The sequence below is a fragment of the Hipposideros armiger genome, unplaced genomic scaffold (assembly GCF_001890085.2).
Source record: "Hipposideros armiger isolate ML-2016 unplaced genomic scaffold, ASM189008v1 scaffold_345, whole genome shotgun sequence".
Classification (NCBI taxonomy): domain Eukaryota; kingdom Metazoa; phylum Chordata; class Mammalia; order Chiroptera; family Hipposideridae; genus Hipposideros; species Hipposideros armiger.
The window spans coordinates 551,640-575,644 of record NW_017731695.1 but is presented as its reverse complement, the minus strand read 5'-3'; the positions used below and the strand labels follow the sequence as shown (position 1 = coordinate 575,644).

The 24,005-nt window shown below is 46.9% G+C and overlaps 1 protein-coding gene across 1 annotated transcript in view; it reads left to right on the top strand.

The window, feature by feature from the left end:
* Positions 1-24,005, top strand: part of LCT (lactase) — a 44,211-nt gene that overhangs the window by 10,693 nt on the left and 9,513 nt on the right. The window contains exons 3-11 of the mRNA XM_019661341.1: positions 2,074-2,157; positions 5,837-5,939; positions 7,244-7,322; positions 10,539-11,265; positions 12,995-13,640; positions 16,174-17,724; positions 18,387-18,655; positions 20,810-21,100; positions 22,952-23,150. Of these exons, the coding sequence (XP_019516886.1) occupies positions 2,074-2,157; positions 5,837-5,939; positions 7,244-7,322; positions 10,539-11,265; positions 12,995-13,640; positions 16,174-17,724; positions 18,387-18,655; positions 20,810-21,100; positions 22,952-23,150 (3,949 nt within the window). The remainder of the gene's footprint in view (positions 1-2,073; positions 2,158-5,836; positions 5,940-7,243; positions 7,323-10,538; positions 11,266-12,994; positions 13,641-16,173; positions 17,725-18,386; positions 18,656-20,809; positions 21,101-22,951; positions 23,151-24,005) is intronic.

The following is a 24,005-nucleotide window of genomic DNA, read 5'->3' as shown; positions in this document are numbered from 1 at the left end:
CTCGCGCTCTCGCTCTCTCGCTCTCGCTCTCTCTCTCCCCTTCTCTCTCCCTCCGCCTCCCCCCGCCCCCCTCACATCTTATTTTCCCCAGTGTGCTTGCTTTCTTCTTGCACTCCTTCATTGCCCACTCAGTGTCCTTCCTTATCCCCCAAGCCTTCCTCAAAAATCGTTTCCAGCAAAATTCTACCCATTTTTAACGTCCATGTGAATGTGCTTTCCATCAGGAGGCCTTGCTTAATTCATAATACTCCCCCACTTAACCTGATGTGGTTTCTCCCCACCTGAAACCCATAGCCATTTGTTTAGTCCAGTGGTTCCCAGTCTTTGGTGTGAATCAGAATCACCTGGAAGGCTAGTAAAGCACACAGAGGCCAAGGGTTAATGTGGAAGTGAAACCAGAGGGCAACCGATAGACTGACACAGGAGTTGGGTAGTAGAATAAGCGCTTATTATCAGAGCACTGGTGGTCTGAGAAGGCAGCAGGTTAACACCTTCAAAAACTGCCTAACATTCTCACACTGGCCTGGGGTATTTAAGGGAAAATCTGGGTATTCCTCTAAAGACTGCTTGACAGTTCTGGGCTCTGCAAGAACCCTTCCCTCTGGCCATGTGATTCTCCAGTGGCATCAGCAACCCAAGAACAATAACGGGAGTAGCGTGGAAGGAATGCTAGACCATACACATTGTGATCAATGAGCCTAAGGATATGAATCATAAGTTTCAGGGTAATTTTCTAAAACAGGGAACTGGGTGGAACAAAAGACATTCCGAGCTTAAGCCGCAAGGGGATGGTCTATGATTAAGCTATAGGTCAAGGAAAGGTGTGGCCGGGGCCTTGGAGAGGCCTCTGCTTCAGGGGTCCCAACCGGGCCCTGCTTCAAAAGGACAGTCCTGGGCCTTCAGAGTCTTCCCAAGTTCCCAGGTGAGTCTAATCCCCACCAAGGTTTGAGCCCCTGGTGTGGACTTTTCTAACTTTCTGCCTTTTCTTCATGTAGTTGGTGGTAACGCTATTAAGTTGTTAGCTTCTTACTCATCTTTAAATGCAGATCACCATCCACTGTACCCAGCACAGTGACTTTCAAGAGCAGAATCTCAGTGATTATGTGTGGTAGGGAACTGACAAAAGCAACAGCTGAGAGGACAGGTAGCCAAAGGTTTGAGTGGTACTCGCCGAAGTGGAGCCAGCGTGTGCAACGTTTAGTAAACACTGATGACAATTTGGGAAAGCCATAGGGAGCCAGTGTGAGTCACTTACCCAAGGTCCACAGTGCACATGGTTGTCACCAGATGCCATTATCCACTTAGTCCTGAAGGCACAGGTGATCTATGAGGGGAAGACCAGCGATGATGTAGTCATGACAAGGATACAAGTAGCTTGCTGAGAAGGCCAGGGAGGGAATCACAGTGGTTTGTTTACATGTTTAGACTCTGAATCTAAAGTTCGTAGGGTACATTCAGGCCAGAGACAGGGCGGAGGGGCATGTCAGAGATGTCCAGACCAGGACCATGAGAGCTCTGTTCTCGGACAATAGTATGGGTCAGGCTAGGCCTCCTGGGGTAGGCTTTAAACTGTGGCCTGAAAGTAGCCAGTGGCTATAGCTCACAATGAAAACACAACTCAGTGCCCCAGTAGGGTCTGCAGAGATCCTTGTGGGGCCCGCAGGTGGCTGAGGTCCCCACCACCTCCATCCTGGCAAAGAGGGAGGGCTGTGACGAGGTTGCTGCCCCGCGCAGCTCTGGCCCCTGACTTCCTAGTGCTCACTTACTTCATTCCCACCATGTCTGGCATGCAGTGCTTCATTCATTTACTCATATGCATTTACTGAGCACTCACTGTGTGCCAAGCACTTTGCTGAGTACATAGCTGATGTATCCCCAACAACACACAGCCCCCCACTCCCCACCCCCACATTCTCACTCTGTCCACAGCTTCCCCTCCATCTGTTTTTCCCTTGGAAAATCCTGCTTTGGAGTGTTCAGTTTAGTAATAGGAGAAACAAAAGAGAACACCTCTGTGCAGTTCTTTGTCTTGAAATAATTTATGCTCTAATGATCCTATTTACTTATTTCTAGGACGCAGTTGATTTCCTCTCTCTTGATTTGTATTACGAATGCCAAAAGGAGGCAAGTTTGCTGCAGGAGCTGAGTAAATTGCAGGTAAGGTGAGCCATTTCCCATTGATGGTGGAGTGGCAAAGGTTCCTGAGAGCACATTCGACATTTAATACTTTGGCTGACACATAAGTTGAACTGCCACCAACAGTCAGCCGACCTGCAGAATTGCATCTGGGGGAATTTCCATTGAAAGCATCACTAGAGAACATCGGGAGGTTAGGCAGTCTTCCCTGGGAAGGATAATGAGGGGTGGCTTGTTAAGGTAAATATTTACAAGGACCTTCTGCTTTATTGTATAGAAATCAGAAAATAAAGAATCAAAATTCCAGTGTTCATTTGGAGGACAGTAAAATAGACATTTCATGGAAGGTGGTCATGGTTGCACAACCATATGAATGTATTTAATGCCACTGAACTGTATACTTAAAAACAGTTAAGATAGTAAATTTTATATTATGTGTCTTTTACCACAATTTAAAAAAAAAGAAAAAGAGAGCCGGCCGAGTGGCTCAGTTGGTTAAGAGCTCGCTCAAGAGTTTGAGCTCTGAGCAACAGCGGTTTGATTCCCGGCCTGAGTTGAATAGCCGTTGAGCTGCCAACAGGTGGCAGGATGGCTCAGCTTAAAAAAAAAAAAAAGAAAAAGACATTTCACACCCAGGTCTACTAAATCAGATACAAGCTATTGGGACCTTCCTGTAACCTCAGGCCCCTTCTTCCTGTACCCAGTATTGTTTTTCTCAAGTCTAATGATTCTGACTTATTAGAGAAAGTATGTTAGGCACCTCCCACCCGACAATTAGCTTTGTCTCTGATGCTTGGTCACTGCTGTGCAAATCCCTTGCCTAATTTCCTGGAGCCCTGACCATTCCCCCATCTCCTGACAGGGAATAACTGATTATAGAACAACAGGGTAGTGGTTTCTCTGCAGACCTCCTGAGTCCTAGCAGTATTCCTATACTTAGCCCTCAAGAGCTGCCTTGTCACAGGCTTCTCTACTGATGCCACCAGAAAACACCCAGGCCTTACTTTCCTACTGCAGGTTCGGTCACAAAGCTACTCCCCTCTGTTTTCAGCCCTGTACCTCCTGGTTTCGATCCCACCACCTCCACCACCAAGGAGGATGGGTTGTCAGAGGAGTTATCCGTTTAAAGGCCAAGCTTATTAATGTCAAATCCTCAGCTAGGTGGAACCTCTATTTTACCTGAGGCAGGAGGCTCAAAATGGACAGATTAGCATCCGTTCCATCCCCATGTCTGTGTATTTCCAGCTGACCTGTATAGATGCTGCTGCTTTTGTTACCTACAAGTAATAAGATGATCTCATCAAAAACAGCAAATGCTTTCACAAGACCTTTGAGGAACAGCTGCAGGGATTTTAGTGCCTGCTGTACCCCAGGCGTTGTGCGGGGCACTTTATCCTCACATTGTCTCTACCCCTCCCAGGACACCCAGGACTTAACAAACTTAACCACCGTCAGACACTAGGTAGTGAGCGTTCGAGCTGAGGTTGGAACCAGGGTTTTCTCCTGACCCTACACTGCCTCTGAAAAACAAAAATAAGTCCAAGGTGCTGGTAACAGCATCATGAGGGTGACATTTTTGACAGTCACATGAGTTTAGTAGTTTTTGTAAACATCTTCTCACCTGCACCCAAACTGGCTTGTGTGATCCAGAGCCTGCACAGGTGGGCTTGTCGCCAGATTTCTGGACCTTAAACAGCACTGTGGTGTCTTCAAGGCCTGCTGATGCCTGTGACAAACTAAATCTGTCTTTTGCCTTCCTCAAGGAATTCAGCCAGAGCTTGCTGCTTAGATAATGGGTTGAAACCCGCTGACATTTTAAAACCATCTGGGTTATTCAGGCAGACCCTGCTTGCCTCAGAGGGGCGCTCAGCAGAGCACTGGCTCGATTTCTGCTTGAGGATGTGGTTTATGCTTTCCCTTTTTACATCAAAACATTCTCAAGAAGACCTGCTCCCCCAGTGTCTGGGTAAAGCTGTGAACCCTCAGTCCATATCCGGCCAGCCAAATAGTAAAGCCTTCTCTTGACAAACTTAGCAGCCATTTATTACACCCTGCAGCAAAGTTTCTTTATTCCTCCTCTTTCCTTAGGTGGGAATTATCTTCCAGATGTTGCACTGAACAGGCAGCCCCAAAGATTCAGGATGGCCGCTCTGGTCACCCAGTGGTGAGGAGAGACCTGAGCTGGAGAGGACACTGTCCCGCTCTGGGATCGTCAGTTGCATGCCTGGTAGTGTTTCCCACACAGTTACCACACCCAGGACCGAAAGAATAGCCAAGTTCTCTAGAGGGGCTGACTTGGGTCCATAGGAACCTGAATCACACTGCCCACAGCTTTCTTCCCAACAACCCTCCCTCCTCATCCCAGGTCCCCACATTCTCCTTGAAGAGCTCACAGGCAGACCTGGGGGCTGCATGGGAAGAGGGTGACATCAGGGCAGGGAGAAGCAGGAGCCCTCGCCCAGCCCATTATCAGCCGCTTCCTGTCTCCCCAGAGCGCCTGCCTGCCTCTGTGAGCCCCCCCACCCCCACCCCGGACCCTCGGCTGTCCCTCCCACAGCACACAGGTGTCTTAGGGCTGGAGGACATCCTCAGGCCCAGCAAGCAGATAAAGAGCCATGGCACATTCACAGGTGCTGCAGGAGGTACACGAAGGAGTTCCACATCCACGGATCAGAAAAGGCTCTGCTCGCCCCTGGAATTCCCCACTGGGCCGAAGGCTCCTCCTGCCCTCAGTCCTGTGAGCACAGCCGCCCCACGTGCGCATGTATTGATCTTTCAGGAAGGAGAAAGCGCTGGGCTGCCTTAGGAAGTTAGCTCTCCTGCATGGACCCAGCCCAGTGAGAGAACAAGGCTAAGTGAGTCGCAGCTCCACTAACAGTGGTCCACATCAGCTTAACCTGCTCCTCAGAGCTTAAGGCATCTCATCTGTAAAGAAGGGGCACTGAGGAAATAAAGAATGTGCCTGGCTCTTTTTTAAGCAGTTGTTAGTGTCTCTCAGTGGCCTTTACTGAGAGGAGGAACAAATGTGGGAAAAATGACCAAACCCAACTTCTTCCAAAAAGGTAAAAGTGAAGTCAAACAACATGTCAGCCTAGAGATGTGTCCTTTGACACTTGAAAGGGCTAGACATGGGAGAAAATATTATACCTGCTCCAATTTTAAATGAGGACAGCTCCTTTTTATTATGGAAAATATCAACCATATCTAAAAATAGAAAGAAAAGTACAATGACACCATCCCCAGCTTCAAAAGCTATCGACTCGTAGCTGATCTTGTTTCAACACAACCATACTTTCCCCCTCCCAAGCCAGACTGTTCTGAAGCAAACCCCAGCTATCCATAAATATTGCGATGGTGGCACCTGATTAAGCTTCCTGTAGTAACACAGACCCCTGGCATGAGCAGACTGCCTTGTTCCTGGTCCTGCTTCTAGGAGGTACCTGGTAGGCCTGAGACGAGGGCACAGATGAACCTGTGTCTTTGGTGAGGGTCAGTAGGGAAGGTGGCCTGTGCTACTGAAAAGCGTAGATCTTTCTCCCTCAGAGTACAGAGTCAGCTTCCTTCAGTGACTGAGGTGGCTAGAGGTAATTTCCAAAACTAGACTGAGTGTTCATAGCTTCTCATCCTGAAAAGCTGTCCCTGTTAGCAAAAGACTTACTCTAGGCAGCTTTGGTTCACTTCTGGCCTTTTTCTTTTTCAGACTATTGAGCCAAAAGTGAAAGTTTTCATCTTCAGTCTAAAACTCCAGGACTGTCCCTTCACCAGGAAGAACCCAGCTGGGCTGCTCTTCAGCCTTTTGGAAGGTGAGTGGACATCACTGGAGAGGTTTTGAGTGACAGTTGGTGTACTGGCTTGGGAGGGTAGCAATCTTGGAAACCTAGGGTTCCAGCAGGTGGAGGGACCTGAGGAGGGCTGGCCTGAGGGCCCATCCCAGATGGGTTTAATGTCCCTTGCCTTCCTTTTGTTGGTCCCTTATCACCCGTTGACCTGAGAACAATCAGAGTTTCTGGGCAAAGATGCCAAGGATGCTTTGGTCTTATGGAAATAAAGACTCTCAGGCCTCAGCTGTCAGGTGTAAATATGGGAACTGCTCTGTGCCTGTGAGTCCCCTTCTATTACCCCTCCCTCCACTGTTGCTCATCTTTGCCCCCCCTGCCTTTCTCCCCCCACCACCACCTTGGCTTACCTTTGTTCATTTCCCCATTACTTCAACTTGCACTTGGCCCTGTTGGGCACCTGACCAAAACATTCATGTCTAGGACCCACAGCTCATGGACCATCTCCTCAATATCTCTTCAGATCCTTGAGAGTGAATCTGATCGGTGGGCCATGGATCGGGAGATTGTTTCTGGTTTAATCAGATCAAGGGAAAGGTGGGGTCTGTTAAGGCATCAGGGGCTCAGGGCCACTTGACACTCTGCAGGAAGTGGCCAAGGGGTACGTACCTGGTGCCCTGATATTCAGTCCACTTACCTTGTAAGGTCAGAGTATGAGAGACGTCAGTAGTGCCCTTCCCACCACCTGTAACCAGTGCTGAGCTGACTTCACAAACCTCATGAAACTCATCCATAGATTCCACTTAATAACCCTTGCCCTAACTCACCTTTCATGGCATAACAATTTCTGTTCTTAAATTCCATCCCTTTCTAAATGGTTAAATTGGTTGATTTTATGTTTAATGTACAGTTTACTACAATTTAAAAACATTCCACCCCTTTCTGATGTTTGAGTTCTTCTAAATCACTTGTTCTCCATGTGTGGTCTCCAGACCAGCAGCCTCAGCATCACCTGGGAGCTCATTAGACATCCCCATTCTCAAGCCCACCTCAGACCAGAAACTTTGGAGTGGGCCCAGCAGTTTGTGTTTCACAAACTCTGCAGGTGACACTGATGCATGTGGAAGTGTGAGAGCCACTGTTCCAAGTCATAAGTAGGTAGAAACCACTTCTGACCTCCTGAAATCCCTATCCCATGGAATTTTCTAGAGGGACTTGGAACCATTGCTTGGAATTTGGATATGTTGTATAAATGAGGAAAACTGTTGACTGTGGTCATGCATATTGTTGGTTGGGCTTCAGGTAGAGTAATTAAACTTCTTCTCTTACAGCCATAAATAAAAACCAAGTGCTCACCATTGGGCTTGATATTAATATATTCCTGAGCTGTTCATCAAGTTCCAAGGAAAGGTAATGTTACATTTCCTGTCAAACTGTCAATAGCTGATATTTGCCAAATATTCTGCTGTTCTTTCACATATGTAATCTCATAGAACTCTTGTCATCTGCCTCTCGAGCCAGTGAGTTCATTGTGGACATTCTAGAGAGGAGAGATGAAGGCTCACAGGGGAAAGCTGGGAAAACTCATCTCTCACTGTGTCTTTCTCTGGACCTTACACGGTTCTGGAATTCTCACCTGTCATTCGGCCACCTTGAAGTTCACATAAGTGCACACAACTAGCAGAACTGGGATTTGAACCCAGCCTTCTACTTTAAGATTTTGTGAGTTTGTAGCAGAGCGGGCTGGGTTAAAGATAGATCTGACCATCCCACTGAAGCTTCATGATCTGAGTAAATGAGGTGAGTTCTTTGCATCCGTTCCCTCATGCCGAATGTGACATCTTCTCTGTGAGGGGACAGCGTAGATAGGACAGCCAGCTGTTAAAGTGGGACAGGAGCCTAACTCAGTGGTATTCTCAGAACAGAAATTCTAGTTTATGGTGGGGTTGCAAATACTTTCTTAACTAATGACTAAAGTACCAACATTTGTAACTGACATACTTAAAAAAAAATTAGAACTGATTTGAGGCTATCGCACAGTTTATATCACTCTCATGCACTCACATCCTAGTGTGATCCTTGAGTGAGAAAATGATGGTGTGGAAACCAGCACTGGGAGTCCCCAGAGCCCTCAGCACTCCATGGGTGTGTGTTACACAGGAGCTGCACGCACCACACATTAAGGAAGGATGGAGGCCAGAGGCAGTCATGGCTGCCCAGATCTTCAGCTACAGCTCTCCCGGTTGTTCGCCTCAGACATTTCTGTCCAAGGTCATGACTTTAAGTCGCCACCAGCTCTTTGTACTGTTCCTCTCCCAGCTCTGGCTGTCCTGAGCCATATCTCCTTCTGTACAGTCCACTCAACTTACTTCAAACCAGCTGTTCAAATCCACAGACCCTGGGCAGCTGCTACCGGTCAGGCTTTGTGCTGGGAGTGTGAACAGTGTGGTGAGCAGATAGGTCAGAACTGCTCCCTGACCACACGTGGAGTCTGCTGAGGAGTCCTGGGCTATGTCTTCTCAGAAAGTAAAGCTCAAGAGGTCGTAAGAAAAGGAATACCTTGAGAGCTTGGTGATTACAAAACCGTAAGATGACATGAGACACCAGCTCCAAGGTTCTTTTAACACCTTGATCTCTTGGTACTTTGCCTGACGTGAAGATCCAATATTGGCTAATGTTAAACTGACAGTGGCGCGGGAGGGGGAATCCTCATTCAAGTGGGTGTTGATGGAGAACCTGCCGGGTGCAGGACAGGAGGAGGGGGATTCTGAGAGGACTGACAGCGTTTTCTCAGTTAAGAATTTTAGACTTCAGAGGTGAGAGAGAGAGGCCCACAAATGACTCTAACACCAGGTTGTGGAAGGAGACACAGTGCTGCTCCCCAGAGGAGGGAAAAAGAGCATTATGTGGGATGCCCTGAGGTGGCTTAGAGTGTGTGTGTGGTGGTGGTGGTGGTGGTTGGGGTGGGGTGGGGGTTGGCTGGAGGAGGGGCAGCTGGAGGGGCCCAGCATAGAGACTGAAGCTCTGTGTATGAAATCTCTTCCCAAATTAGGCAAACCCAAGATTCCCAGCTCCAAGGCCTATATGGAAAGTTCTGTTTTATCCAGGGGCAGTTTGTTTATTTTTTCAAGACCTCATTTCATTCCAGCCTAGACCATCAGGGTCAGAGCAGCTGACACTGTGCACTGAGTGGACGTCACCTGTGTCCCCATTGTCCTCCAGAGTTGTGCATATGTTTCGGGTAATTCACAGCTATCGGTCATCAATCCCCCTTACCACATTTCTAGCAAATGTGGATGAGCTGATGCTTCATGAAACAGGAAGTACTCAGGTGTGGAAGGTCAAGGCTTTCCTTCATGGGAGGGAGGCCCCTCTGCAGCACCCTGTCACTCCTCCCAGTTCTTCACTCTGGGCCAGCCCTCTTCACATGACGGTCCTTGGATGGGCCATGCTTTTGTACTCTACCCCCTTTTACTCAAGTGCATTCTCTTCTCCAGACCAAACACAGCCCTGCACCCACCCTTTCTCAAGGTTGCCCTCTGCTTGTGTAGCCACTACAAGGTATGGTGTGCTGCTTTCCAGCCTGCGGGACAGGACTCGTACATTGGGAAATCGACTTAGAGGTTTGATTTGAAATGTTAAAAAAACAAATATTTTTTTTAAATGAATGTATTTATTTCTGAAATAAAACATAATATATATGGACATAAATGTCTAAACATCTATGCATAGTGATATGTGGTTAAAAGCATAGACTCTGCTCTACCGTTGATAAGCTATACGATCAAGGAGAAGCTCTCATTTTTTAATAAAAGAAGATATGATTTCATTTATATTAATAAAATCTGGAGGTGGACAGTCTAGGCTGGGTATAATCAACAGGAATCCAGGCTCCTATTGTGTTACTTTGTCATCCTTAACAAGGCTCCTACCTCACAGCCCAGGATGGATATGTGAGCTCCTGACATCATGTTCGTAATCCAGGCAGCATGAAGAAGAAAGGAGGTTGTAGCTGGGACTGATATTTAACTGGTAACATCAACAGAGCTGTGCCAGTAATTCAATTATGAAATACTTCTGTACCAGCTGGTACATAGCCGCTGGTCCCCTGATGCCAGAAGTTACTCGTTTCTTGAAATGTTAGTTTCCTGTGGGATGAAGATAAATAATTATAGTACCTATCTCATAAATTTATTGCAGAAATTAAATGAGATAACATATATACATTCTTATCACAGTGGCTGGCACAGAATCAAGGTTCAATAAATTGAAGTCAACATTATTATTAGCTATGTTTGATAAACATTGCATTATAAGAAGAAAAAAGTGTGGTATCAAAACTGAAGACAGTATTCACGGGGGTGATCTAATACACAGAACAGTAGCATTGGTACAGTGTTTCTACTCATGCATGAGCAATAATAACTCACCTAAGAAGGGGTAATAATAATAATTTTCCTATCTACCAGTCTCTTCCTGCCATGGCTTTATGAATTTGGCTTTCCACTTAGTGCTTCTGGAATCTTCACCGATTGAACACATTGTCACTGTTCATCAATCTAGAGGCATCTGTGACTCACAGAGTCCTTACTTATTATGTCTTTTTATGTCACTTCCATCCCGTAGCAGGTCTTGTTCTCTGACTGATGCCCTGACCCTTCCAGCCACCCGGGAGCAGGACCTCAAGACCGCAGTAGGCTTCTCGCCCCCGAGCTCAGCCTTTTGGAGAGTCTGGGAAACATTTGCTAACCAGTCCAGGGCAGAAAGGGATGCTTTCCTGCAGGACGCTTTTCCCGAAGGCTTCCTCTGGGGCGTCTCCACAGGAGCCTTTAATGTGGAAGGAGGATGGGCTGAGGATGGAAGAGGAGCAAGTGTCTGGGACCGATTCATGGCCCAGAAGGCCAACAAGGGCCAAGCGACGCCAGAGGTGGCCAGTGACAGTTACCACAAGGTGGACTCTGACGTTGCCCTGCTTCGCGGCCTCCGGGCTCAGGTCTACAAGTTCTCCATCTCCTGGTCCCGCATCTTCCCTTCTGGGCATGGGCCCAGCCCCAGCCCCCAGGGTGTCGCCTACTACAACAAGCTGATTGACAGCCTGCTGGACTCGCACATCAAGCCCATGGCCACGCTGTTCCACTGGGACCTGCCTCAGGCCCTGCAGGATCACGGTGGGTGGCAGAATGAAAGCGTGGTGGATGCCTTCCTGGACTATGCAGCCTTCTGCTTCTCCACCTTTGGGGATCGTGTGAAGCTGTGGGTGACCTTCCATGAGCCGTGGGTGATGAGCTACGCGGGCTACGGCACCGGCCAGCATGCACCGGGCATCTCTGACCCAGGGGTGGCCTCTTTTAAGGTACATCCCATCTTTGCAGCTCCTACTCATTGAAAGAGAAGGGACATTTGGCTGGAAGGAAGTCATTTTATCTTCCCTTCAGCAAGTGTTTACTTTTTGTCTTTTAAAGGAAATCAGAGGGAGAGAAGGAACCATACATTGTTAATCACCTTATTTTGTCCAAACACTGTGGTGGCGTTTTAAAAATAGTTATTACACCCTCAGAACAGCACTGATGGATGAGGGAATTGGGGCTCAGGAGGAGAAACAATTTGGCCATGATGATGTTACTGGTGGGTTAGCAGTTTGAAGCCAGAATTTGAATCTATGTCTACTTGACTCCAAAGCAAGTTTTATGTGTCATCCAGGACTTCTCGTTGCAAGTGACAGAAAACCCAACCCAAATTTAATTAGGAAAGTAGGGGAATTTATGAGTTCAGGAAACTGAAAAGTCTTGTTTTTATCTGATCCAAGTGAAGCTTGATCAGACCAACAATGATGTTAAATGCTTCTTCTCTTGCTCCCCTCATTGGCTTTATTCCTGAGCTACCTGGTAGCCAGATGTAAGCAGCCCTGCTCTCATATTTCAAGACTGGCTGGAAAGAAAGCTTGCCTCTGTTCTGGCATTCCCAGCAAAAGTCTCCTGTGGGTCACATGTCCGTCCCTGAACCAATCACTGGCTCTAGGCTAGGGGACTTGGGGGCACTGACTGGTTTGGGTCCAGATCCCAGCTCTACTCCTCAACACACTGGTTGAGAGGTGAGGAGGTAGGAAGAGGAATAGGGGTTGGCTTTCCAGAGGGCAATCAGGGTATCATTTCAACAAGAAGCGGATGTGTATACAGGAGACAAATTTACAATGACTTAATATGGTTTTTTTCCATCATTTTCCTTTTTTTCTTCAAAATCTCCCAGAAAACCCACCAGCTTTCTCTGGCAGCATTCTTAAGGATGGGCATGTTAGTCTGGCTTCCCCCTGCCACACTTAAGCATTCTGTTCTGAAATGAGTATGTACTGTGCCCCATGCTGGGTGTTAAGGAGGATACATAACCCATGCCCTCGAGATGTTAAAACCTTTTGGGGAAGATGATACTAACACAAGTTAAGAAAATTGGAGAACAATTCAAAATGTCCCCAATTAGTGGCAGCTGGAATATTATGAATAAATGACTCAATGAAATGCCAAAAATTATATCACGTAAGTCAAAGTTTTCATTTTGCTCTCAGTAAGTGACTGCACCCAGGGAGAGAGATAGCACTTCTGAAAGTGGAAGGTTGCACCTTTCTGTTTGTCTCCTTGTTGTAAAAGTCATCCAGACCTTTTCTCTATAAGCTTTTTGTCCTTATAGCTGTGGCTCCTGAAATTTTTCTACCGAGACTTCAATGAGAAAGTCCACCTCATTTTTCTCCTTCAAATGGTACTTTTACTTATTAGTTAAAACATTATAATACCATCATGGACAAACTTCAAAGAAGAGATTTCTCTCATAATTCTTACCAGTGATTCCTTCCAGTCTTGGCTTCCTTCCATTTACAGTGTAATCACATGATTTAATGACATTACTGGTATCAGTGTTGATGTTATCCATGTTGACATTTTCAGTGTTACTGTTGTTATTGACTTGCTGATATTATTGACATTGGTGTTAACTTGTTAACGTTGCTGTTGACTTGCTATTGGCTTGTTGATGCTATTGTTGACATTGCTGTTGTAACTAAGCACTATATTTCTTTCTTTCTTCATCACAAGGTGGCTCACTTGGTCCTCAAGGCTCACGCTAAAGCTTGGCACCACTACAACAGCCACCATCGCTCACAGCAGCAGGGGTGTGTGGGCATTGTGCTGAACTCAGACTGGGCCGAACCCCTGTCCCCAGACAGCCTGGAGGACTTGAGAGCTTCTGAACGCTTCTTGCACTTCATGCTGGGTTGGTTTGCACATCCTATTTTTGTGAATGGAGACTACCCAGCTGCCCTGAAGGCCCAGATCCAACAGATAAACAAGCAGTGCCCCAGGCCTGTGGCCCAGCTCCCTGAGTTCACCGAGGCAGAGAAGCAGCTCCTGAAAGGCTCCGCTGATTTTCTGGGTCTGTCCCATTACACGTCCCACCTCGTCAGCAAGGCCCAACAAGATACCTGCATCCCCAGCTATGACACCATCGGAGGCTTCTCACAGCATGTGGACCCTGCATGGCCCCAGACCTCATCCCCTTGGATTCACGTGGTGCCCTGGGGTATAAGGAGGCTGTTGCGGTTTGTATCCTTGGAATACACAAGAGGAAAAGTTCCAATCTACCTGGCTGGGAATGGCATGCCCATAAGGGAAAGTGAAAATCAACTTGATGATTTCTTGAGAGTAGACTACTTCAATCAATATATCAATGAGGTGCTCAAGGGTAAGAATGGCAGATATGCTGGTGATTGGTACATAGGTGGTACTTCTTCAAGTCTTCAGAGTTCTATTTTATTGGACAAAGTCTTCCAAGGAAATGAGACCAAAAAGTGGTAATGGTAGTATTAATAATAGCGTGAGTCTTTCCCCTCAGCCTCCTAACTCCCCCCCTCAAAGGCCGCAAGTCTTTGCTCCCATATTCTTATTCCTTAGAATGTCTTCCTTCTACATTCTGCCCATCTGAGTCCTATCCATTCATCAAGCCTCATCATCTTTTAATGCATTTATTTAACAAGTATTTATTGACTACCTATAATGTTCCAGGCATTGTGTAAGACAATAGGGGTACAATATTGAACAAACATGTCTTCTCCCACAGGGGACTCATAGTCTACAGAGGGACATAGACAGAAAGTAGCAATATAGGATGACAATGACATTATAAGATGGCATGAGGACACATAAGATGTGACTCCAACCCATTAAATCTTCCTTCATTGCTCCAGCCACATTGATCTTAATCTCCTTTAACTGGCTCTAAAATCTACATTCCATATCATTCGCTTTGATCCCATTAATCCATCTCTACAGTCTCATTCTTACTTAACACATTTTCATATGTCTTTATTCCAAGTAAAAAGGAAAGGCAAGTAGGTTTCATCTCATGTCAGCCCTAATCAGCGAATAGTGGATAGTTGTCTGCCTAGAGGGCTGTGATGAGAAGATTTCAAGGCCTTGTCTAGATAAAAGAGAAAGAGTTGGTAAGTGATACCTGCCCTGGGCACTGCAGTAGGGAATGAAGACACACATCCCACTGAGGTGAGGTCAGGCACCCTCTCTTATTCTTCACTTGTACTCCTGTCAGCATCAAGGTTACAATTCTATAATTTTCATAATATTGGAATCCATTTAATACATTATCTCAAGTGATCCTTGAAACAGTCTTATGCAATAAATAGGGGCAGATATTATCCTCATGGGACAACTGTAAAAACTGATGTTCTGAGATATTAAATGGTGTGTCCAAACATCCAGTGAGTGAAACCATAGGCCTTTCTATTTCTGGCTCAGCTCTTCACTCCACCTACTGACCTCTGAGCCTTTTATTTATCTTTATGTTCCGAGAGCCTGGCACAGCCTGGAGACAAAGTATTTATTGAATATATGAGCAACTTTTCCTACCTCTTATACAATCAATGTTTGTTCAGAGGCTGTGTGATCTGATAAAAACAAGGCTTAATACTTTGCTGGCTCCCAGTTGGAGCCCACAGCCATTGCCTTGCTTTGGCTCTGATGTTTGGTCGACTTGTTGACTGTCTTTATTTTCTCACAGTTGTGGAGGCCAGAAGTCTGAAATTGAGACATCAGTAGGGATGCTCTCCCTCCAAAGGCTCTAGGGGAGAACCTTCCTTGCTTCTTCCAGTTTCTGGTGGCTCCACGCCTTCTTTGGATCATGGTCACTTCACTCCAATCTCTGCCTCCATCTTCACATGTCCATCTCCTCTATGTCTCTTATCAGGATTTAGGGCCTACCTGGTTAATGCAGGATGATCTCATTTTTTTAAAAAAGATTTTATTGGGGAATTCGGAGAGGGGAACAACGTTGGGGAATCAGGAAAGGGGAACAGACAAGTTGCTGTCCTTTTGTTCTTGTCTAGTTGTGGAGGATGTTGCTTCACTGGCCCATGTTGGTATTATCATTGCGTTCTTCCTGGGTAAGGCAGTTGCTCACCAGCCATTGGATGGCTGCTCACGGAGGCTCATGGCAGCTCACAAAAGTTCACACCCACTGCTGACCAGCCCCACTGCAGCCTACGCCATTGCTGGCGACTCACTGCAGCCCAGCTCCAGGTTGAGCTGTTGTTCACCATCTTAGCTGTAGAGGGCGCAGCATCACTGGCCCTCATATGGGATCTGAACCAGGGCCCTGCTGCTCAGAGCTGGCATCCCAAGCCAACTCTTAACCAATGTGCCACTCAGCCGGCCCAGGATGATCTCATTTTGAGAACCTTAACTTAATTACATCTACAAAGACTCTTTTCCCAAATAAAGTTACATTGACTGGTACTGGGGGTTAGGACTTGGACATATAATTTTGGGGACCACCATTCAACCCACTGCACCAGGAAATACATTTCTTTAGGCTCTATTTTTTTTTTAACATGGAATGTGTGGTCATTTTATGTCAATATTGCTAAACAAGGAAAAACAAAAGCACATTTTTAAGATGAAATGATTTATATATTCTATATGAAACCAAGGAGTCCTGATACTAGCAGATGGGGTACATTCTCTCCATTATTCATTTTAAGACAGGGATGCTCCCTTGGACTGAGATGTATGGCCATAGATGTGGCCTAATGTTTTGTGGGGGTCTTGTGGATTTTTCATATACACGTTTTCACTCTGAGGAATAAAAAGAATTAATGTTTTTGGAGTCTCCCGTCACCTCTAAAATATTCATGTCAAAAGGAAAGCCTTTAAAAGGAAACATCAGTAACAGAGACTTAAAATAATTTGCTCGTTTTTCTCTACAGCTGTCAAGCAGGACTCAGTGGATGTTCGCTCTTACGTCGCTCGTTCCCTCCTCGATGGCTTTGAAGGGCCCTCTGGTTACAGCCAGAGGTTTGGGCTGTACCATGTCAACTTCAATGACAGCAGCAAGCCAAGGACTCCCAGGAGATCTGCCTATTTTTTCACCAGCATCATTGAAAAGAACGGTTTCCTCACCAAGGTAGTAAAAAGACTGCCACCCCCCAGTACAGCGAACCTCCCTGCTAAAATCAGAGCCCTCAATTTTCCATCTGAGGTGCCTTCCAAGTCTAAAGTAATTTGGGAAAAGTTCTCCAACGAACCCAAGTTTGAAAGAGATTTGTTCTACCATGGCACGTTCCAGGATGACTTTCTGTGGGGCGTGTCTTCATCAGCCTATCAGATTGAAGGAGCTTGGGACGCTGACGGCAAAGGCCCCAGCATCTGGGATAACTTTACCCACACACCAGGAAACAATGTGAAAGACAATGCCAATGGAGACATAGCCTGTGACAGCTATAACCAATTGGATGCCGATCTGAATATGCTTCGAGCTTTGAAGGTGAAGGCCTATCGCTTCTCTATCTCCTGGTCTCGGATTTTCCCAACCGGGAGAAAGAGTTCTCTCAACAAATATGGTGTAAATTATTACAACAGACTGATTGATGGCTTGGTGGCAAGCAACATCTCTCCCATGGTGACACTGTTTCACTGGGACCTGCCCCAGGCCCTCCAGGATATTGGAGGCTGGGAGAATCCTTCCTTGATTGAGTTGTTTAACAGCTATGCAGACTTTTGTTTCCAGACCTTTGGTGACAGAGTCAAGTTCTGGATGACCTTTAATGAGCCCACATACCAGGCATGGTTGGGTTACGGCTCAGGAGACTTTCCCCCGAATGTGAAGGATCCAGGCTGGGCACCTTACAGGGTTGGCCATGCACTCATCAAAGCCCATGCCAGAGCCTATCACACTTACGATGAGAAATACAGGCAGGAGCAAAAGGGGGTCATCTCTTTGAGCCTCAGTGCACACTGGGCAGAGCCCAAGTCACCAGAGGTCCCAAGGGATGTGGAGGCAGCTGACCGAATGCTGCAGTTCTCACTGGGATGGTTTGCCCACCCCATTTTCCGAAACGGAGACTATCCTGATGCCATGAAGTGGAAAGTGGGGAACAGGAGTGAACTACAGCACTTAGCCACATCCCGCCTGCCAAGTTTCACTGAGGAGGAGAAGAGGTACATCAGGGCGACGGCCGACGTGTTCTGCCTCAACACCTACTCCTCCAGAATCGTGCGGCATACAACACCCAGGTTAAACCCACCCTCCTACGAAGATGACCAGGAGACGATTGAGGAGGAGGACCCTTCATGGCCTTCCACAGCAATGAACAGAGCGGCAGCCTGGGGGATGCGAAGACTGCTCAACTGGATCAAGGAAGAGTATGGTGACATCCCCATTTACGTCACTGAAAATGGAGTGGGGCTGACAAATCCAAAGGTGGAAGATACTGAAAGAATATTTTACCATAAAACCTACATCAACGAAGCTTTGAAAGGTATGTGAGGGTTCATGCCCCCTTACAAAATCTTCCAATAGCCACATCTTATGTGCCTGAAATGGTTTGGCAGAGTGGATTACAAGCCATCAATCTCTCTCTTATGCTCTAATTCCTTAATTCTTTCTCTTTCTGGGGTTACAGATCCCTTTGGAAATCTGAGAAAAAGCTGTGGTCATCTCCCCAAATGTACCCACACACAACTTCCACGAGAATATTTACATAGGTCCATTGGTTTATTATTGAGCAAGTGCTATGTGACTGGGGAAACAGCAGTGAACCAAACAGATAACTTTCTGCTGAAATGCAGCTTTATTCCAATGGGTTCCATTCACCCCAGAGCAAGAAACTCTTCTGTAATTCACATTTCTGTGTTTAACTTCTGAAGCAGGCTAAGACGCTTGAATTTGAGACACATCCCTTTACCCCAACAAAAGAATTTGATTTTACAAAGGTCAGTTATTAGTACTTGCAATGGGGGCATCAGTGCTGGTGAAAATAAAGACACACAAGATGATCTATCAGCATACATTACTTGTGTGTACAAGTTGATGGTTTAGGACTACTGTCTGGAGTTGAGGAGCCGGTACATGGCTGGACTTCTTGGGGCCCCTGATCTCTGGGGGTAATTCTCTCCTCTGCTCCCTTTGGAATGTTCCCAGCCTACAGGCTTGATGGTGTAGACCTTCGAGGGTATGCTGCATGGTCTCTGATGGACAACTTTGAGTGGTTGAATGGCTACACAGTCAAGTTTGGTCTGTACCACGTTGATTTCAATAATGTGAACAGGCCTCGCACAGCGAGAGCCTCTGCCAGGTACTACACAGAGGTCATCACTAACAACGGCATGCCACTGCCCAGGGAAGACGAGTTTCTCTACGGTCAGTTTCCCGAGGGCTTCATCTGGAGTGCAGCTTCTGCTGCATATCAGGTAAGGAGTTCAGGGCCATTCAGCAACATCTACTGCATACCTACTATGTGCCAGGCTCTGGGCTTGGTGTTGGGGAGGGCAGGCGTGAGCAGGGGCTTTTTATAGACAGTGGGAGTGAAGTGCAGGATGCCGTGGGGGGGGAACCTGGGAGGTCCTTCCTGTTCCCGGACAGCCTGGCTTCTTCACATCCACCAACGCAGGCAGACCAGCAGTTACAAGGGCTGTGCTGAGATGGGTGTTAGCAGGCAAGATGGGGCAGGAGGAGCCTGGGTAGAGACCCAGGCAAAGACGTGCAGATGTGAAGATTCTGGCCAGATGCTTTATTTCTCACCTAGTATCCTCCAAGTAGGCAATTTGCTCAAAATGGCCATGACATGGGCCTAGATTTTTTTCTGATGTCCTAACAACATCACACTGTTACCTTATTCATGCCAAATGCAGCTTACTAATACAGAAAAATATGAGGGTTTTGCTTTTCCCCAGAAAAATAGAAAATAAAAAGCAAAGACTGGCTTACATACACGCGCGCGCGTGCGCGTGCCCGCACGCGCGCGCGCGCACACACACACACACACACACACACACACACACACACACGGTGCCAAAAAAAAAATGTATACACATTTTGAGAAAGGGAAACTGTATTAAAATTGTGATAATATGTACCAATAACAAAAGATGAATACAAGTCACGTTTGACTTCTGCAATTACAAGAGGTGCTCAAAGTGGTTCCCATCAGCATCCAGACCCTTCTGATTACAGCGAACTACTGCTTGAGCAACGTTGACCAAAGTGTCCACTTGTATACATTTTTTTGAAATATATATAATCAGTATGGACTTATGGAGTCCTATTTTATTCAATGGGTTATCCTTTTGCTATCGTTACGTATTTAGATGCTCAAATCATCCCACATTTTGCCAGGTGGTGTGCCTTTTAGCTGGATCCTGTGTCTTTTTTTATGTGGCCCATCATTTTTTGAGCATTTCCCTTATTCTTTCTGGCACAACAAGGTGTTCCTGGCTCATCTTATACCTTTTGTGCCCCAGTCCTGTGATCAGCCATTTTTCTAATGGGCCCTGACACCTTTTATTGGATAAGGCCATTTAGAAGCCAAGATCTGGGTGCTTGGTTGCTCACTGCTACTGGGGTGTCATTATTTCTAGGCCTTCTCAGTGGACCAAGCTAGAAAGTACCTGTGTGTACACACACATACACATGTACACCCACTCATATATGCTTCTCCATCCACCCACACCTCTATATAGCTTAAAAACCATGAGTTCATACTGATACCTCCAATTCCAATTCATCTCCACAAGGTTAATGCTAGCTTTCCCATTTTCTACATTTGTATTCCTTTCTCCAATGGTAAGAAACCTAGCTCCTAATATCCTCAACATAATCACTTATTTGCTCAATCCCCCTGCATTAAATAATCCCCCAGCCACTGAGACCATCTCCTCCACCCAGCTCGCCCACACAGGGTGCATTCCTGCTGGCCCTGGGCCCTGCCACTCACACAGGGGCTGTGCAGGCCAGAATGACAACGCCTCCCTGGAACCTAGTCACATATATCACACCATATATGCTGAAGTGTTTTAAAGTGAATTATAGAAATCGTACCTGTCAGACTACCTAAGCCTACAGGTAGTTGTTTTCCCAGCAGCTTATAGTCAGTTAGTTTCCCCTTAAGACAGGTGGAAATACCAAAAAAAAAGCACAGAAACAGTGACACATGACCTGATGAGAAATTCTGCCTCCCCACTTGGCATCATTGGGATTTGTTTGGTCATGAGTGGGGTTGGACATGTGGAATCGTCCATTCAGACTTTTAGTGAGCACCCACTCTACACCAGACACTGTTACATGAACCACTGGGACACAAAGGGAAAGACGCAATGCCCTAGACCTTACAGTCTCTGGGAAGCCAGTCTGCAAGTGCGTAATTGCATAATGTGGGGTGACAGTGCCACGATGTCCAGAAAGTGTATCCAGGAAGCTGTAGGAGTTCAGAAATTGGAGGGTGGCCATTGACGACTCCCAGAAGTGATGCTGACTTAGGTCCTGACTCAGGACTCTCTTGCTGACAGAAAGGAACTTGTGGTGGCTTCACTGAATGAATTAATTAGACCATGTCTTGTCTTCTTGAGATTGAAGGTGCATGGAGAGCAGATGGCAAAGGACTCAGTATTTGGGACACGTTTGCTCACACCCCACTGAAGGTTGCAAATAATGACAACGGAGACGTGGCCTGTGACAGTTATCACAAGATTGCGGAGGATGTGGTCGCCCTGCAGAACCTGGGCGTGTCCCACTATCGTTTTTCCATCTCTTGGACTCGCGTCCTTCCTGATGGCACCACCAAGTTCATCAACGACGCGGGCCTGAACTACTACGTGCGGCTCATAGACGCGCTGCTGGCTGCCAACATCAAGCCCCAGGTAAGGCTGGGCCCTGGCCAGGCCTGTCCACAGCGGGGAGCCAGCTGGCCCACGAGCATGGCTGTAAACCAAGGCTGTTTTCAAATTTAATTTTTGCATTGTCAACAAATTCACTTAGTTAAGAATTCCAAAGGCGTAAAAGAGTCTGCAGTGTAGATTTTCCCTCCATCTCTGACCGCCTCCACATCATCCAGTTTGCTTTCTTATAGGCAATGAAGTTTGTAAGTTTCTCAGGTCCTTCTTTCGTGTACGGAAGCCCTTAGATGTGTGTGGATACATATTCCCTTTCCCCTCTATTTTTTTTGTAATGGCAAGACACATGCAGTTTGGTACTTGCTTTTATTTAACAGTATTTATTACAAGTATTTCCATATCCATAGTTTCCTCATTTGTTCTTTTGTTCTTGTTGTTGCCAAGCATTTTTTTGTACCTAACTTCTCTAATACCTCCCTGTTAATGGGTACTCTTCCCTGTGACATTTCCCCTCTTTTGCGATTATAACCAATACTATGATGAATAACCGTTGACATAGAGCAATTTGTATGGGTGGAAGTTTATCTGTTGGATGTGGTCCTAGGAACAGAATTGCTGGGACGAAAGTGTGTGTCTCTTTAAGCCATGAGTTATTATGCATATAACATAAGCTCATTTGTGGGCTTACTTTGGTATCATCAAAAAATTTAAACTTTACTTAAAAGACTAAAAACACTTCTCCTTTTCCCCTGGTCCATTTGTAAGTGGAAACGCTGGGGGAAGCCGGGTGAGGCATGAGTTCTATGAAGCTGTACGTCGTTCCCTCTGCTGTGGTGGTGGGAGGTTCTGCACTGCAGCCAGAGCATAATTCCCACATTACACCCCCCCTTCCCACCACTTTTATCTGGGAAAAAAGTCTACGTGGACTTTCTCTCCTCACACTGATAACACTGCAGGAACGAACCAGTCGTGGAGTTTATTACAGGCAGTGCTAGGCATTGACGGCGGAGAAGCGTGGCTGTCCTGCAGGACCCCATGATCTGGGTGGACAATGATTCATCACATCCAACAGTCCAGAACAACGTCAGAGAGCACAGCTCAGAGCCAGACAATTCTGTAGCCCTTGAGGGCACTGAGACACCGCAGAAAGGAAAAGCGCTGTGGCCAGGGACCTTCATGAAGGTGTGGGTCTCACAGAAGAGCATTTGGATGGGTGGGCGGGCAAGGGAAGGGTTTTTCAGGCAGAGGGAAGGACTTGGGCCTGGGCTGACGATGGTCAGTGGCCCAGGGCTGACTGAGGACAGTGGAGACCACAGCTTGACCAAGATGCCGTGTGTCAGGAGCATCAAAGGGAAGGCCGAGAGGGAAAGGCCACCCATACATAACCAGAGTACTCCTCCCAGCAAAGGGGTCCTAGTTCCACAGGAAGAAGCTCCAGACACACTGGATGATGTCCTTAGGGGTGTCCCTTTACAAGTAAAGTGGCTCCATCTTCCTGGGATCCTCAGGGCCTTTGATTCTCAGCTGTCTATCTGGGCAGGTTCTGATCCCTGACTATAACCGTAATTAACACTTACTGAAGAGCTGTCAGGGCCTCGTGATTTAGGCCTCACAGTGATTCCATCATGCGGAGGTCTTAGTGCCTGAGCCCAGAGTGGTAGGTGCTGAGCTGGGACTCAAACTCAGGCTTCTCTGACCCAGATGTATGCATTTCTCATGCTTAAAGGCTGCTGCCCTCCCCCTGCCACCAAAGAAAATCTGAGCCTTTTTGTATCTTCATTCTCAGCTTCAGCAGTAAATATCTGTGTTGGTGCATATATCACATCAATGGCTTCCCATAATAAGGAGGTTGATGGAATTGCTCTTGCTTTTCTGCAGGTGACCATTTACCACTGGGACCTGCCCCAGGCACTCCAGGATGTCGGAGGCTGGGAGAATGAGACCATTGTGCAGCGGTTTAAAGAGTATGCAGAAGTGCTCTTCCAGAGGCTGGGGGACAAGGTGAAGTTTTGGATCACGCTGAACGAGCCCTTTGTCATTGCCAACCAGGGCTATGGCTATGGGACGGCAGCTCCAGGTAAAGGTCCAGGCCCAGCTTGTCAGCTCTCTAGGGTGTGGCATTCTTAGCACCTGTAAGACAAGAAATCCAGGTGGCACTGGAGAAGGTGGCCACAAGAGCCCCAGGGCAGTGCCTCAGAACCCCCGCCTCGTGCTCAAGGCTGTCTGACAGGCAGCAGTTTCCCCTCTGACACCGCTTTTGCTAAACATGAATTGCACATGTCAGTGCCTCCAAATGGCTTCATTTCTGTGCTCTGCACCTCTGACCTGCCTCAAATAGGAAGTTCCCTGAAACCAGAGATGTATAGACTAATTGATGCAGGAAAAGGCCATCCATCAGGCTGTATAGGTCCAATCTGCTTTCTGCAACTCCCAAATCCCAAAGTTCTGGGTAATTGATGTGGATGCCATGAGCTCAGCCTGACTTGAACCAACATGAGGCTGCTCTGGTCGTCACCCCACTCAGCGTGAACATTTCTAAGTTCCGCTGCAGACACCTTAGTGTCCTTGGTTATGGAGAGCTGTCCCAGGCCCTGCTGGGGTGACAGGGAAATACACTACATGTGATTTATTACTTTTCTAAGCCACAAATGCCTTTTTGTTCCAAAACATATTTGACCCAAAGAGATTTGATTAAGGGACTGTCCTTGCTCCTTCAGAACCATTCAATTGTCCTTTTCTCTAGTTCTGAGCCTGAGAGTAAATTTGTGTTCATTTATGTGATCCCTTGTGATTTCGTGTAAAAGCTGGTAAGGGCTACAGGGAGACCTGCTTGGACTCATTACCAAAGGTATCTCCCACCGGCCCTTGGTTGGTGCTTTCGGTCACCATTCCTTCAGCACACGAGAGGCGGCCTCGCAACGTTGGCCCTGAA